This window comes from Littorina saxatilis, linkage group LG1 (genome assembly GCF_037325665.1).
Source record: "Littorina saxatilis isolate snail1 linkage group LG1, US_GU_Lsax_2.0, whole genome shotgun sequence".
Lineage (NCBI taxonomy): Eukaryota > Metazoa > Mollusca > Gastropoda > Littorinimorpha > Littorinidae > Littorina > Littorina saxatilis.
The window spans coordinates 5,970,041-5,986,529 of record NC_090245.1 but is presented as its reverse complement, the minus strand read 5'-3'; the positions used below and the strand labels follow the sequence as shown (position 1 = coordinate 5,986,529).

The 16,489-nt window shown below is 42.0% G+C and overlaps 1 protein-coding gene across 1 annotated transcript in view; it reads right to left on the bottom strand.

Annotated features, from left to right (window-relative positions):
• Positions 1 to 15,990, bottom strand: part of LOC138959990 (uncharacterized) — a 68,520-nt gene extending 52,530 nt beyond the window's left edge. Inside the window, exons 1-19 of the mRNA XM_070331707.1 lie at positions 15,808 to 15,990; positions 14,690 to 14,783; positions 14,114 to 14,150; positions 13,695 to 13,815; positions 13,244 to 13,298; positions 12,338 to 12,438; positions 11,460 to 11,551; positions 11,073 to 11,113; positions 10,379 to 10,433; positions 9,970 to 10,048; positions 9,055 to 9,136; positions 8,438 to 8,724; positions 7,442 to 7,640; positions 6,679 to 6,905; positions 6,050 to 6,180; positions 5,110 to 5,282; positions 4,204 to 4,349; positions 3,826 to 3,949; positions 2,762 to 2,970 (exon numbers count right to left, since the gene is read on the bottom strand). Coding sequence (XP_070187808.1) covers positions 2,762 to 2,970; positions 3,826 to 3,949; positions 4,204 to 4,349; positions 5,110 to 5,282; positions 6,050 to 6,180; positions 6,679 to 6,905; positions 7,442 to 7,640; positions 8,438 to 8,724; positions 9,055 to 9,136; positions 9,970 to 10,048; positions 10,379 to 10,433; positions 11,073 to 11,113; positions 11,460 to 11,551; positions 12,338 to 12,438; positions 13,244 to 13,298; positions 13,695 to 13,815; positions 14,114 to 14,150; positions 14,690 to 14,783; positions 15,808 to 15,969 — 2,415 coding nt within the window. The 5' untranslated portion in view covers positions 15,970 to 15,990. The remainder of the gene's footprint in view (positions 1 to 2,761; positions 2,971 to 3,825; positions 3,950 to 4,203; positions 4,350 to 5,109; positions 5,283 to 6,049; positions 6,181 to 6,678; positions 6,906 to 7,441; positions 7,641 to 8,437; positions 8,725 to 9,054; positions 9,137 to 9,969; positions 10,049 to 10,378; positions 10,434 to 11,072; positions 11,114 to 11,459; positions 11,552 to 12,337; positions 12,439 to 13,243; positions 13,299 to 13,694; positions 13,816 to 14,113; positions 14,151 to 14,689; positions 14,784 to 15,807) is intronic.
• Positions 15,991 to 16,489: the final 499 nt, after the last annotated feature.

The window sequence follows — 16,489 nt, the reverse complement described above, 5'->3', positions numbered from 1 at the left end:
TATAACTGAAACAGTTTTTGCTCTTTTCTAAAACGGTTTTCATCGCTGGATAGAGCATAAAAATCTCTTTAGGAAAATGTAAAAATATGAAAATCATGCAAAGGTGACATGCGACCCATTCCGTGGTGGAGGGTCACATAATTATGTGAAATTTCCGCCAATGGAGGCTTCTTCGGGACTTACAATTAAACAAATACAAAGGGAAAGAAAAAGCAAAAGCAGCAGGGATAAGAAGGCTTGCATTAATACTAGTGCTGACTCTCGCAGGGATAAGAAGGCTTGCATTAATACTAGTGCTGACTCTCGCAGGGATAAGAGGGCTTGCATTAATACTAGTGCTGACTCTCGCAGGGGTAAGAAGGCTTGCATTAATACTAGTGCTGACTCTCGCAGGGATAAGAAGGCTTGCATTAATACTAGTGCTGACTCTCGCAGGGATAAGAGGGCTTGCATTAATACTAGTGCTGACTCTCGCAGGGATAAGAAGGCTTGCATTAATACTAGTGCTGACTCTCGCAGGGATAAGAGGGCTTGCATTAATACTAGTGCTGACTCTCGCAGGGATAAGAAGGCTTGCATTAATACTAGTGCTGACTCTCGCAGGGATAAGAAGGCTTGCATTAATACTAGTGCTGACTCTCGCAGGGATAAGAAGGCTTGCATTAATACTAGTGCCGACTCTCGCAGGGATAAGAAGGCTTGCATTAATACTAGTGGCACGTTTCATGGTATTAGGCCATTTTGATAGTCTCAGATTTGCTTAGTCTTTTAAATCCATATCTGTGAGAATCTGCTGTATTTGTTGTATTAACATGCAAACTAGTTGTTGTTTAAATACTTTTTTGAAAATAAAAGTTGAAATTTTTGATAATGTGTTTATTTATGTGCGTGTGAATGGTGGCGATCGTCAAAATACGGACGGATGAATTTACTTTTGCCACAGCATCACTAAACAAAGAACTAAATTCCAACACACACATGCACAAGTATCAATGCTATGGTGGTTGAGAGTGCCAGAACACATTGAAATGATTGTTTTTCAACAACAATCGATATCCATAACACAAATTCTAACTTATACTAGCTCCGCAAAAAAAATGTATGGGGATTCGGATCTGTCCGTCCGCATAGCGATATCAAGAGCATCGAAACTAATTGTGATTTCACAGGACAAAAACACAAGTTTACCTAATTTTGTATACTGTAAATACAAGTTTGTGCACCCTTGAAGTGAGTTATAATGTTGCCGAGGTCAATTTGCCCTTGATCGACGCACGGTGACCCGAGTTTCAAAGTTGCGATCCAGTCCGTCTAAACAATGTAACGATCGCCACATTTTTCTTTTCATTCAAAAACTAACCGTTTGGGGAGGAAGTGACCTCACGTTGTTTTACGTTGACGCTCGCGCTCGACAGAAAAAGACCGCAACAGTTTTTCAGTTAAAAAAATCGCAAAGTAATTACATTTTCTGAGGTTTTCTAGTGTCCGTCTAGTAACAATCGCCACTCTAACGATCGCCACTGAGTGTTGAAGTCACATTTAACTCCATTTTCGACTGTTTTAAGAAACTATTTTGACGCTCAATCGTCACGTTTCAGTGTCGAAACACGTACTGTGCATTTGCAATCAGCCGGTGTGTCCAAACTGAAATGCGAGTGATGCCTCGATTTGTGGCGATCGCTCACGTGGTTGACGGACAGAAATACCTTCTTAGGGGGTAGGGGAACAGTTACTCCTCCATACAATAATGGTGTTTACAAATGATTGCAAACTTGTCTCTTTATAAACTGTTCAGACATGTCTTCTCTTCAATAATTTTCAGTTTTGCTCGGTTTGTTAATCAGGAGCACCCTGCAGTAAATGTTTCATCTGTGACAATGCTCGAAATGTTGACGTAATTCCAATGCCCATATCCTTCTCTTGTTACCTCATCTAGCCAAAACCATTGAAGATAGAAAGACATTTATTGAACAAACTAGATGCACAACACCAGTCTTAACACGTTTTGGTCTTACATGTATATGAAAATATTGATGGCCATGGAATGGTTTGAAAAAAAAGACGGTTTTTTTCCTTCAAAACGGTCTAGGTCTGCCGGAAGTCGTATTTTTTCAAACCATTCATTTGAGAATCAATATTTTGATATACATACAAGAACAAAACTTGTTAAGAATGATGTGGGGCATATTTTTTGTTCAATAAATGTCTTTCTATCTTCAACGGTTTTGGCTATATGAGCTATATGCATGCATAGGATGACCGTATTGCTTTTTTTGCGTTTTCAGGGTATGCCGCTTTGCGCCTGGTTTTTAGATATAAATAAGGACCAGGACTATAAAAAAAATTACTGTTTTTAGTTGTAACAAACTCACTTTGTTGGAAAAACATGTCCTTTGAATTGTGTGCCAACATTTATTTTGTAGAATTTGAGTGTGTAAATAGTAAATTGCTGAACACAATACTGTGAAACCTGCCTAGTGCTGACTCTCGCAGCTTAAAACAACAGGAAGGCAGCCGCAGTTTCATTTCTACAGCGAAATGCTTAGACTGTTATTTTTGGCACTTTTATTGACAATAATGGCCTTTAGTAGTGGATCAAATTTGGGACTACGAGAACACTACGAACTTTACATCCTGTGTTTTGAAATTTGCACTGATCATTTGTTAACACTAGGAAACAGATACATTTAAAAAAAGGCCCATTGACAACAATGAAAAAATACTAATAAAATAAAGAACACAAACACTACACTCCACCAACCGTGAAGATGTCTGTAGCCTCGCTGTGGATGTCTTCCATCAGTGACTGGGCACGTGACGTCAGTGCCTGCAATTTCTTCACCAAGGGGAGAGCACCTAGCAAGTCAGCCTCCTCGTTAAATGCTCTCGTGGCTTGCAGAGCAGCATTGGTCTGTGTCGGCAGGTTTCTCACGGCGTCTGCTAGCGGCTGAAAGCCACTCCTCGGCTGGCCTATTAACCATAAAGTAAAATTGTCCAAAGTATTTTATTTCATGTCAGTCTCGAATACATCCTACATCAGTCCTGTGTGAACGACTAGAAAGTGTGCGGGCGCTGACAAACAGGCACACTAACATCCATCCACTATTGCGGTACAGAACAGACATACGAGTATAGGCACACTAACATCCAACCGCTAATAAAGTACAGTGTAGACAGACTGACAGACAGACAGACAGACAGACAGACAGACAGTCAGAGAGAGACATACAGACAGACAGACATGCACTGACAGACAGACACATGGACACACGGACACATAGACAGCCAGCCAGCCAGAAGACAGACAGACACACACACACACAGAGACAGACAGACACACAGTCAGACAGACACAGAGAAACAGACTGACAGACAGACACACAGACAGACACACAGAGAGACAGGTAGACAAGAAAGACAGACACACAGAGAGACAGGTAGACAGAAAGACAGACTGACAGACTGACTGACAGACAGACAGACAGACAGACAAACAGACAGACAGAGAGAGACATAAAGACAGACAGACAGGCACTGACAGACAGACACATGGACACACGGACACATAGACAGCCAGCCAGCCAGAAGACAGACAGACACACACACACAGAGACAGACAGACATACAGACAGACACACAGAGAGACAGACAGACAGATAGACAGACAGACAGACAGACAGACAGACAGAAGACAGACAGACAGACACACTGAGAGACAGACAGACAGACATACAGACAGACACACAGAGAGACAGACAGACAGATAGACAGACAGACAGACAGACAGACAGACAGACAGACAGACAGACAGACAGACAGACAGACCTGTGGCAACATCTTCGTACTGTGAAACCATGGCGTCAGAGAAATTCCTGATGGGTTCCATCACCTGGTCGATGATGAGATCAAACACACTGTTGATGTCTTTCGTCAGATCCACTGTGTAGTCCTGTCGAGCAAAACAATATCAAGTAAATCTCTGAGAAAAAAACCCCATTTTATTGTAGTTAGTTAATCGGTTAGATACACCACCAAATAGCCTACCCGGTTTTCCCGTGTTTCTTGGCGTGTCACCATTAAAAAGTCAGTATTTGAAAGACTATTCTGCGATTTTTTTTTATCTGATCTGCCATAACTTTGTCACACTTTGAAAATGAAACATGACACAATAACCACAAATTCATCTTTTGGGGATGTCCTTACCTTGACAATGTTCATGTTGTAAGAAAGACGACCCTTGTAGCAGATCTCAGCCAGCAGAATGTCAATCCGCCAGTCCAGGAACCCGAGGTGTGCTTCTGCCCACAGCTTGTCGTGAACATCCACATCCACATATCCGCTCAGCCAGCCTGTAATAAACATTACTTAGCTACTTCGTCGATTAGCAATTACCATGGACACAGCCACTTGGTCAGCCCGTAATCAACACTCACAAATTACCATACACTTGGTCAGACTGATATACTCATTCACGTAGCCGCGTAGCCAGCCTGTATTCAGCATATACAGAGCCAAAAGTCAGTCTGTATTCAACATTCACAGAGCCAACAAGCCAGCCTGTAATCATCATCCAGTAGGTCAATTAGCCAGCCTGTATTCAGCATATAAAGAGCCAAAAGTCAGTCTGTATTCAACATTCACAGAGCCAACAAGCCAGCCTGTAATCATCATCCAGTAGGTCAATTAGCCAGCCTGTAATTAGTATTCAATTAACCCGTTATCTACTCTGTAATCAGCATCCGATTCGGCACTCAGCCAGCACAGGGTTTCTTTTATACAAAAGCGCGCAACACTGACACACAACATAAGTGCCAAACAGCATACTGATGCACAACATAAGTGCCAAACAGCATACTGATGCACAACATAAGTGCCAAACAGCATACTGATGCACAACATAAGGGCGAAACAGCATACTGACGCACAACATAAGTGCAAAACAGCATACACTGTTGTACAACATAAGTGCAAAACAGCGCACTGATGCACAACATAAGTGCAAAACAGCAAACTGATGCACAACATAAGTGCAGAACAGCGCACTGATGCACAACATGAGTGCAGAACAGCACACTGATGCATAACATAAGTGTGGAACAGCATACTTACGAAAGGCGCCCTCTACGCTGTTTTGAAACTTAACCCCGAAGCTGGCACCAGCCTTGGATGAGCCCAGTTCCTTGCTCCACTCATAGCTCGGTATCTCTGCTTTAAACTGGAACAGCACCTCCTCCACGACACTTCGTTTTACCCTCGTTACCGCTCGGTAGCTGTAGTTCTTGCTGAAATCAAATAATGTGATGTAATTATGTACACTGACTCAGCCACAAAAGGACATTACAAGTATGTACTTACGAAAGCCACCCTGCACTGTAAGCTAAACTGCATGTTCATTAGTATTTACAATTCTGCTATGTTATGGATACTCTATGTTATGATCTAAGCTAAATCGTTAGCTCCGTCTATCTCTGTTTGATATTTTACAAAGAAGATTCGATTCGATTCTTAGATTGGATAAGAAGGCGTTTCACGTTTAAAGGAAATTGTGTAGTAAAGACACTGTTTCGTTTTGCATAATATATTGTCAGGGAGTTTAAGGTCGGTACCTTCATGCTTTTCAGGACACTATGTAGATGAAGATATCACATGCAACCTTTCTTCCCTGATGACTTTCATATGACTGTATATTTGTTAATATGCTATAATAACTCTGCCGCAGTGTTTTAAATTTTTAATCGTGCTCTTTATGGTGTCTCACAGCCATCCAACTTGTATTAAGATCGATTATCTCCTAACTTTGGTTGTATTTACCTACCCATCCATCTGACATAAATGACGTAGATTCTTTGTTCAAGAGACGAACCTGAGAAGATCACTTTCGTTGTCCCCTGTGACGTCATATTTACCCCACCAACTAACATAAATGACGTAGATTCTATGTTCAAGAGACAAATCTAAGGAGATCACTTTTTTGGTCCCGTGTGATGTCATATTTACCCACCCAACCATCCAACATAAATGACGTAGATTCTTTGTTCAAGCGACAAACCTGAGGAGATCACTTTCTGTGTCCCGTGTGACGTCATGGCGGCGGGGATGGTTCATGAAGACACTGAGCGCCATACGACGCACACTCGGCGTCTCGTCTTGGGTCGCGGTTTTAAACATGGCATGGACACTCTGTGTGACAAAACATCGGTACTGATCACGATCATAGTCGGTATAGTCAACATCTCAAAAACATCGTTATTCTTTCCCGAGCTCCTATACTTTCAGGGATTTTTTCTTCTTCTTTTTCTGAAACGCTGTTTTTTTAACACTTATAATTGATCCGTCAGAGACCCCATTGCTTATAATTGATCTGTCAGAGACCCCATTCAAATACCCAACCCTTGTTTATTGGCATTTCATCATACTCATACGTCTGTTCGATTGATTTCTCTATTTTTTTCACACTTGGTGTCCGATGTCTTTAATTAACATTTCTTGCTTTTTAATTGTGAATAATATTGGAACGTTGGTCACCGTGGTCTGTCTGTTTTGGGATTCATGAAATATCTGAAGCAAGTAAGTCACAATTTCAACCAATACGACCTCGCGCTTCGTTCCCACCCAGTTGGGCACTCTTCTTGTGCATACCGCCCCATCCAGCGAAAACTGATTGATAAAAGAAATCACCTCATGGCATTTGTAGTGTCTCAATGCATCCAGCGCAGCACGTCGCCAGATATGATGTCCAGAGTTGGGAGCAGCATGCAGCAGCAGGTGTGGCTTGGATCTTTCCAGGGCGGCGTTCCCCAGTGAATGAAGCAGAACGGCCTTGCCCATGTGTTGTGCCTCCTCTTCCTCCGACATCCAAGCGTGATGGACTTGAGTGGTCTCCCTTCTCTTGATGGGGACATCTCCTGGATAGAAGTTTTGATGACTGATACTGAGCAAGGCTTTCTTCATGCGCAAGCAAATGCAGGAGAGTAAAACTTGAACGTATGTGGGTTGTTTTCCATTTGGAAAGTCTGGCTATTTTAGTTCCTCTTCAACAACATTGTTAAAAAAGAGGTGTGGGCTTTATCACATGCATCCAATTCGATGAACTACTTAAAGAAGCTAGCTCTATAGAACGTTTTGAACAACAACAACAACAACAACAACAACAACAACAACAACAACAACAACAACAACAACAACAACAACAACAACAACAACAACAACGTGAAACGAACAAATGCATTCGTCGCGATATAACCTTCGTGGTTGAAAACGACGTTAAACACCAAATAAAGAAAGAAAGAACAAATGCATTCGGCAATGCACAGCAGTCAAGCATAACTAACGAGCAGGTAGAGGCTCTTAAAAAACAAAAAGGACTATGCAACTATTTCCAAGTTTCAAAAGCGGTTGCCCACATTTTCAGTGGGATTTTGTATAAACCACCATATTTTACCTTTCCGATGCTGGTCAAGCCAGGTCTCCAGCCTGTGGGCGAGATTATCCGCGTACTGCTGCTGACCGCTGCCGGCCAGATGTTTGACCAGACTGCCCACAGCCAGACACGCTCTGGTCTGGGTCCGACCCAGCTTGCGTTGTCCGTGCAGCTCTCCCTTGTCCCCAAAACAAACTGTCGCTACTGCAGCCACAAACCTCTGCAACAAAAACAACACGTACATATGAGTATAAATCCTTGGCACAAAGGGTCAAAAGTCCCCCCAAGAGGCCTTAAAAAATAAGGCTTTATTTTCAAGAAATGAGATCGTATTACTAAAAGAAGGCCTTATTTTTAATGGCCTTATTTTTGTTAGACCTTATTTTTTGGATTTTGACCCTTATTAGACCTAATAGAGCGCGCAAAAATGGGGGCATATTGGATTTCATAAAAAGTTCTTCTTCTGCGTTCAAGGGCTAAAACTCCTATGCACACTGGTGTTTTTAAACGAATTGGTTTTTACACGTATGCCCGTTTTTTCATCCCGCCATTTATTGGCAGTTATACTCCGATATGGGGGGATGCATGCTTGGTAGTTTTGTGTTTCTATAACCCTCCGAACTCTGATATGGATAACATGATCGTTTCTGTGCGTACGTGGTCCTGTGCTTGCGTGTACACACGAAAGGGGGAAGGGCACTAGCAGGTATGCACATAAGTTGACCTGGGAGATTGGAAAAATCTCCACCTTTAACCCACCAGGCCCGGTCGGGATTCGACCACTCAGCCTTCCACATAAGAGACCGACGTCTTACCCATTAGGCTATTGCGCCCGTTCTTACAAAAAGGGATTTAACTATCAAAAACTAGAGTAAAAGATGCTCAGTAACATGAAAAGAAGTGGGAAAAAAAGAAGAAAATTCCTTCTGTCTCTCTTGAGATGTTAAGAAATTAGACCCAGCTCTCGGGTCCCACGCAGTCAGACACTTTCTCGCGCACACAACCCCAGCTCTCAACCTTCGTGGGATGTTCCAAAGCAGCGGAGTGAATGAAGACACGACGTAGTTCCTCGTCCACCAGAGGGCGTTTAGTCAAAACGTACGTCACCACGAGGTTCTGCGACGTGACGTCACCCAGTCGCGTGACGATGTCGAGGAGAATTAAGCGGTCATCTTCGCACACCGTGTTGTTGCTGTCGCATGTTTTCCCCAGGAGTTTGCTCACGTAGGCTTTGTATTCAGGGATGTTCAAATCTTTGAGAAATCCTCGCAGTTGGTTGACGCATTCTGTACGGTTTTCACTGTCTGAAACCATGAAACATATTTGTCGTTAACATTCATCAATGCTTTCAATGATGTATTCAAAGATACCTCTTTTCGTCTGATCATTTAGATCAATGTTGAGAGGCATTTCACTTACGTTTACAGGTCAACTGAATGATGAAAAACACTGACACTTTGAGGACATCTGAAAAATCTTCTTGTTTCTCATATTTTCGGCATACGAAGAAAACAACCGATTGTAGATGACAAAGTCTTTTCAATAAGCCACTAAATTTAATCAGAACTCATTTAAAATTGTGGATGTGTAGATGAGCGACACCATAATCATTATTCAGGCTATCTCGAACTTACCCTTTATGGGGTTGCTGTGAACACATTCCCACGCCCTCGTGATATTTTGCTGCACTTTATCCAAGTTTGTTCGGACTCTCTCCTGCAAACAAAGACACTCAATTACATATGTTTTTAAAACATAATCTAAGGAAAGTTGACGTGTCAGTTTAGAGGTCCTGTCCTTTACGTTAAAACACTGCTGCTCAGGGCCGGACCAAATGAGTTGTAAGGGGGGGGTTCCTCCTTTTTGGGGGGGGCAAATCAGCGAAGTGGCGAAGCCACAAGCGCGCGCCTGCAAAGCAGGCGCGCGAACTAGGGGGGTCCGGGGGCATGCTCCCCCGGAAAATTTTTGAAAAACGGTTAAAATCTGTACAATCTGGTGCATTCTGGGCCTTGTTTTGAGGGTTAAGAGCAGCATTGTTTTGGTGCTAAAACTAGTAAAAGTCAAAGCAAGGTACATGCTTTTTCCAGGGGAGGGGGTTCCGGAACCCCTGGAACCCCCCCTGGGTCCGGCCCTGCTGCTCACTATGTCAGATGTACCTTTTCTTTTTACATTGAATAAAAAGTAGTGAGGATGTTGAATTTTAGTGTATGTTCAAGTGGAGGGACGGTATTATCCTATGTATAAGTCAGGCCTGATCTGATGGTGAGCCGATTGTTGTTTTTTTACTGTGCCTTAAAGATGAGGAACAGGAAAACATGAGCACATGAGCGTGTATCAAAGCGCCGGTCGATCGAAGAATCCTACTCCTGTATTCTGACTGTAGTATTACTGCTATTATTTACTACTACTACGAGTGAATAATAGTAGTGATACTACAGTAAAGGTAGAGGGAAAGGATACTTCGATCGACCGGCGCTTTGCTACAAGCTCACGTGTACATGAGTTCCAAGACATGAACTAAAATGGAAAGTATGAAAGTATGTACTCACGTGGTGTGTTTCCAGAGTGTCAGCTCGGAGAGTGTCCAATATCTCACGATGTTTCGTGGCATTCATGTGTTCTGTTCTCCTGCCAACACAAAAATAATTTGGAAGTATCAATAATGTTTTTGGTGGGTTATTTTCTCAAAGCAGAGATCGAATTTATGTTATACTGTGTGTAAGGACACCATTGTTGTTTCTTCTTGTTTGCACATATTAAAAATCTTGTTTTATGAAACTCACATGTGCATACAATTTTTTTTTAAAGTGTCTTCCAGACGGAAAGACAATTTCCATCGCAATTATAGAGAAAGAGAATACTTTGTTTTGTTCTGAGAGTGACAGTGTTTTTTTTTGAAGCAAATTTGTATTAACTCTGTGCACATCATATCTCAATCATGCATAATTATGAGCTCACCTTTTCCCTTTATACTCCACTGTCGCATGCGAAGTTACTTCTATGTCTGGAAAGTCTGTGGAAATATTAAATACAGCAAAAGGTGAGATATACTCGTAAAGCTTTCTCACAAACTATTGACCCAGAGACAAAGACACAGAGGCACAGACACAAACACACAGATACAGACAAAGAGACAAAGAAACAAACAAAGAAACACACACACACACACACACACACACACACACACACACACACACACACACATTCCCCTTTACCATTCCACAACACACGCTATTTAAAGCCATATGTACTCGATGACTATACACGCTAATTGCTTTACCAACAGCTGGAGACATGCTAAATTAAGTTCCCTGCAAAATATTGTGGTCTAGGACCCCTTCAATGTTGAGATATGTTAATTTTCATTTTGATCTGGATCGTCCTATTTATAGATTTGGCAACACATGCGCTGTTGACGCAAGGGAGAGAACTCCGTGTCGTTGTTGACATCCTCACTTTTTCAGAGGCTAGAACAAGCTGAAATGCACGTATATGGTCCGCGCATGACGACATATCGTCATTATATGGTCTTATGGTGCGTTTGACATCGATTGTGGGCAAACTATACTTTGTAAACACGGGAGTAAGTTAGTAAGCCTTTAAAGGAAGTGAAATTAAATGTTTTAACAGTAAACAATTGTAATGGACCTACCTCCAGCGCCAGAAGATGGCTGGTCATCTGGAACAACCGTTCTGTGACAATAAAATAAGTCCAGTGTAGTAAGCTCTCTGATTGTGGCAAATAAGGCACAGGTTGTATACCTGACATCGAATTCCCCGGACAAATCTTTTTTTACTTTTTAAATGAGATCAAGATTTTTAACAAGATTTGAAATCACAAGTGTGAAATGATCTGACATTTTTCTCGTCATTTCTTGACTTAACATTGATCAGCATAAATGTCAATAGTTTTAAACACGGAGATCACCACGTAAGCCAACAAGAAAAAAGTTCAATCGGTCCCAAACACGCAGTTTGAAGGGACATGATAAAAGAAGAAGCAACCAACCTTGACATTGAAACAGCATTACCGACTTACTTTCTGCTCACTCCTGAACTCCTGTCTGTTAATAGAACTCGGTCACGTGCTACGGCGGATTGCAGGATGCCTTGATGGTCATAATGCAGAGTCTGTGACAAAGACGATCACACAAACAATGGTTACAACCACAACAACAACAACCACAACAACAACAACAACAACAACAAAACCAACAACAACAACAACAACAACAACAACAACAACAACAACAACAACAACAACAACAACAACAACAACAACAACAAGGAGAGCCTACATAAACAGTCTACAATCAGCACGTATCATTTCTTAAAAAAATCCTGCCTCGAATATTGCTAAAGGTCGTTCTTAATTGAGCTAAAAGTTCACTTCGCGAAGACTACCGAAAATTCAGTGTCAAAGCTCCGTGTAGCAAGGTTTGTGATACAGACAAAGTCGACTTTGCCCAATTATTATAAGGCTTAACGTATTGCTAATGACAAAAGAGACTACAATACAATACTGAAATCTGGTAGTTATTTTAGAGATGTTGTCGACGGGCGCAATGGCCTAGTGAATAAGACGCCGGCCTCCAAAGCGGAAAGTTGTGGGTTCGAATCCCGGCCACGCCTGGGCGGTGAAGGGACGGATGTTATTCAACTAATGTGCAAACCTGCGAGTGCCTTATCCACCTTCGTGTGTACACACAAGCAAGGCCAAGTGCGCACGGAAAAGATCCTGTAACCCATGTCAGAGTTCGGTGGGTTATAGAAACGCGAAAATACCAAGCATGAAAGCGGTGCAAGGCTGCCTAAATGGCGGGAGTGGGAGTTTCAGCCCATGAACGAGGAAGAAGAAGAAGAAGAAGAAGAAGAAGAAGAAGAAGAAGAAGAAGAAGAAGAAGAAGAAGAAGAGACCTTGTCGTGAAACCTGTGAGCCTTGTCGACACTGGCGTGCTGGCGATGGAGAGTCAAGCCCTGGGCCGTGCGCCGTGCTGTGTAGTCGTGTTTCAGATCACCTGGTGCACGTACAACACAACAAAGTCAATCAATTAGGCAAGACATTTAAAAAAAAAAACATATGTAATTGAGTGACTTTTTTGCAGTAGAGAGTCCGAACAAATGTCGATAAAGTGCAGCAACATATCACGAGAGCGTGGACATGTATTCACAGCAACACCATAAAGGGTAAGTTCCTGATAGCCTAAATAACTATTATCGTGTGCGACGCTGATCTAAGTTCTGCGTTTATTATATTGGAACATTTTCTTGAAATGAATTCCTCGTCTATGTTCATGTTAAACATCCTTGGGTGTAATCTTGTGACAAGAGTACTGCCAGGAAGTCAGCATACTTTGACATTTTTCCTGGAACTTACTGCAACAGAAAATACTCACAGAGTATGCTGTGTTACAGTCTTTATTTTCTTGTAAAATGAGCAGTGTTTGTGCTCTACAATTTTCGTTTTACCTCTTTACCTTTAGGGAGCCAGGTATAGGGAGCCAGGTATATCAGTTGGTAGAGTACGAGACTTGTGACCCGCGGGTCACGAGTTCGAATCCAGGCCGGGACGGACACAAGTCAACTTTACATGCAGACTAAGATACGGTATCCATGTCCCACCCGCGGCACAGTGTCACCACTGTGACAATCGAAGACCTCGGTCATTCTACCAGAAGTGCAGGTGGCTGACTACACATATACACGCACACACGTGGGTAGCGCAACTCAGTTGCTGCTAGCTTTTCCGTGAGAGAAAGCGACCCGAATTTCCCATGCATCGATGGGACAATAAAGTAATGAACAGAGAATTAGCCTGCGTACCTAAATGGTCAGCTTCCTGAATGGTGTAACGCCATTTTTCTTTTCCTTGCTCTTCCTAGCAGGAAAGAAACCATAACACGTTACATAAATGCATGAAATAACCTATCTACAACGAGACATCATTTTATAAAATTACAATCGCTCAATTGCATTCACCACAGCTATACTAGAAGCTAAAACAAGCTTCCATGACAAAAACAGAATATGTAAACATAAAAGGAATAGACAGATAAAAAAAATGACGCACATAAGACTTTTAGATAAAGGCGCAACAAACACACACACTTGTCTTTAGAAGAAACCTAAATCATATGAGAGATCACACATTTTCGTTTTTAAATCGACAAATTGATTTATCCTTTATAAAGCAGAGCAAAATGTATCAGGTAACCAAGCCCACCCAAGACCCTCAGAAGTTGAGCACCATACAGAAGGGACAAGATGACCAGACCTGGATGTCAACAGAGAAGAGGCTGGCCAGAGCTTTCTTGGCCACCACTAGTTCCTTGCGGTCTTCAGGGTGCACGTGCACCAGAGCTATGCTGCTTCGGTTTTTCATCACGAATATGAACCTACAGAGAGAAAAAATAAACCTACAGCTGTATAATATGCGACAAGAATGCTATGGTGATTTGTTTGGTGCTAATTGAATCATTTCTGTTGCAGGACAGTCGTGCATACATACACACTTATGCTAGCAGGCCTAGCACACATACACATACACGCACGCACAAAGACACACGCCAGCACACACGCACACACACACGCACACACACACACACACACACACACACACACACACACACACATACATATATGCACGCAGAGTTGCGTCAATTATGGCAGCCATTATTAGTAAGCCTTACTCACGCTTTGGAAAGGTCCCACTTGCCAGGGTTTTCAAGAACTGAAAACAGACAAGACATAAACTATCTAGTTATTCTCCAAACTTACACGTGTGGCAAAGCAATTCATTACAATTTAATTGGAGTTTAAAGACATCGGACACCGATTGACTGTCTTCTGCGTGTCATTGTTATCCAACCGTCTGCCCCCCCCCCACCCCCCTATAGATTTTGCTAATTAGTCGATTGGTGGGTATGTATTGTGGCTGAATATGTGTCGGCTTACAAGCTTCTCATTGTTTTTCTCACACACACACACTATCTTCACAAACAATCTAATTCACAGCATAATTTAATTCATTAAAAAAACAAAAAACAGAACGGAAATTGAATGTCCAGACAAAAAGAGAGAATCAGTACAAAATAAGCCCAGCGTCCTTGCTTGTCGATCGTGTCAGGAATGCTTCATATAAAAATTGAAAAATGTAACCAGCTTCAGCAATACTTTCTTTCTCGTGGCTCCACACTCAAAAAAGCCTTCACGTTGAAACTACTCTTGTCAGAAGGACCGAGCAGTGAGAATTTAACAAACGAAACTCACCTGGCGTTCCTGGTACGATCTGAACGTAGCTGTCAATGTAAAGTAGGTGGCTTTTTCGTTCGTTCTCTTCCTCTCCCAAACGTTCAATGTGAAACTGGAGAACAAAGAAGACGAAGCGTGCATCTTTTGGTTTAAAATGACCGTAAAGGACTATAGATTATATTAGTTGTTTATTAGTTTTTGTGTTGGGTTGCGTCAATAAGACACTTCCTCTCCTCAGCCATGTTTGTATCTGAAGGAAACCATGATTAAAGGCTCTCAACAAATCCAGCTATCTGCATGTTACTTTGCAAGACTGAGAACCTTACACGAACAAACATTTCGTTCTTTAACAAGTCTATTGAAAAACATGAAACTGGAATGGCTATATTTCAGAGCTCTTTCCTGTTTATTTACAGGTTCTCTGTCGCGGTGTTTTGTATTCGAAACATCTAAGAATGTCACGAATATACAGATTTAACTCTAATGTAGGACGTCAGCTGACGTCCTGTGTAAACTGCTTAACAAACAACAAACCGTACCTCTCAACAACAACAATAACAACCTCAACAACAACTACAACAACAACAACAAAAACAATGATTACAACAACGCCAACACCACCAACAACACCAAAAACACCAACACGAACAACACCAACACCGACACCAACAACACCAACACCACCAACAACACCAACAACACCAACAACACCAACATCACCAACAACACCAACAACACCAACACCAACACCAACACCAACAACACCAACACCAACAACACCAACACCAACAACACCAACAACAACAACACCAACACCAACAACACCAACACCAACAACACCAACACCAACAACACCATTAACACCACCAACACCAACACCACCAACAACACCAAAAACACCAACAACAACACCAACACCAACACCAACACCACCAACACCACCAACACCAACACCAACACCAACAACAACACCAACACCAACAACACCAACACCAACACCAAACACCAAACAACAAACAACAAACAATGTGTGTGAGGTGTATTCATTTAAATATTAATGGCACACAGTAAGTTGTCAATACAGGGAATACTTCGTATACACATATTTACTGGCAGCGAAGAGGTTCTCAGCTCACCTTGAGTACCGTAGTGACGTTTCTCTGACCCATGACGTTGCTGACCCCCACATAGGTGTAGTGATGGACGAAGCCTGGGGGGAAGTGGTAGGCCTGTGTCCGCTCAACAGCCACCCACCCCATCAGCATCACCACCAACGAGGCTCGAAGCCACCCCAACATGATGCTTGCTCAACGAAACACAAGCCTGAAGATACATAATTGGTTTAAGCGTGTTTTACTCAATTTTGCTGAATAAAATCGTTTCACGCAAAAGCTACATAACTATAGAACGATAACAAGCAAAGTGCTTATGGACACGTTCTAAAAAGAATAGGCTAGATAAATTCAAGGTTATCACAGAGCAGACTACGAGAAATAGAATTATTTATGAAGTTGCTGCATGCCGCAGGTTACCTCAAATGAACCTACCCCATAAAACAACAAAATATAAAAACAAGGACATTTACTATGAACACGCGTATTCATCAGAAACTGAGAGAGAGAGAAAGAGAGAGAGAGAGAGAGAGAGAGAGAGAGAGAGAGAGAGAGAGAGAGAGACAATGACAATGACAATGACAATTCTTTATTTAACGAGGGTAGTAGATTAAGCAGTGGTCTGCTTTTTTACATCCAGCCCTCGCCCTAAAGAGGGACTAACTACAAAAATGAAATAAAAATACAAGATAAAAAATAGAAAATA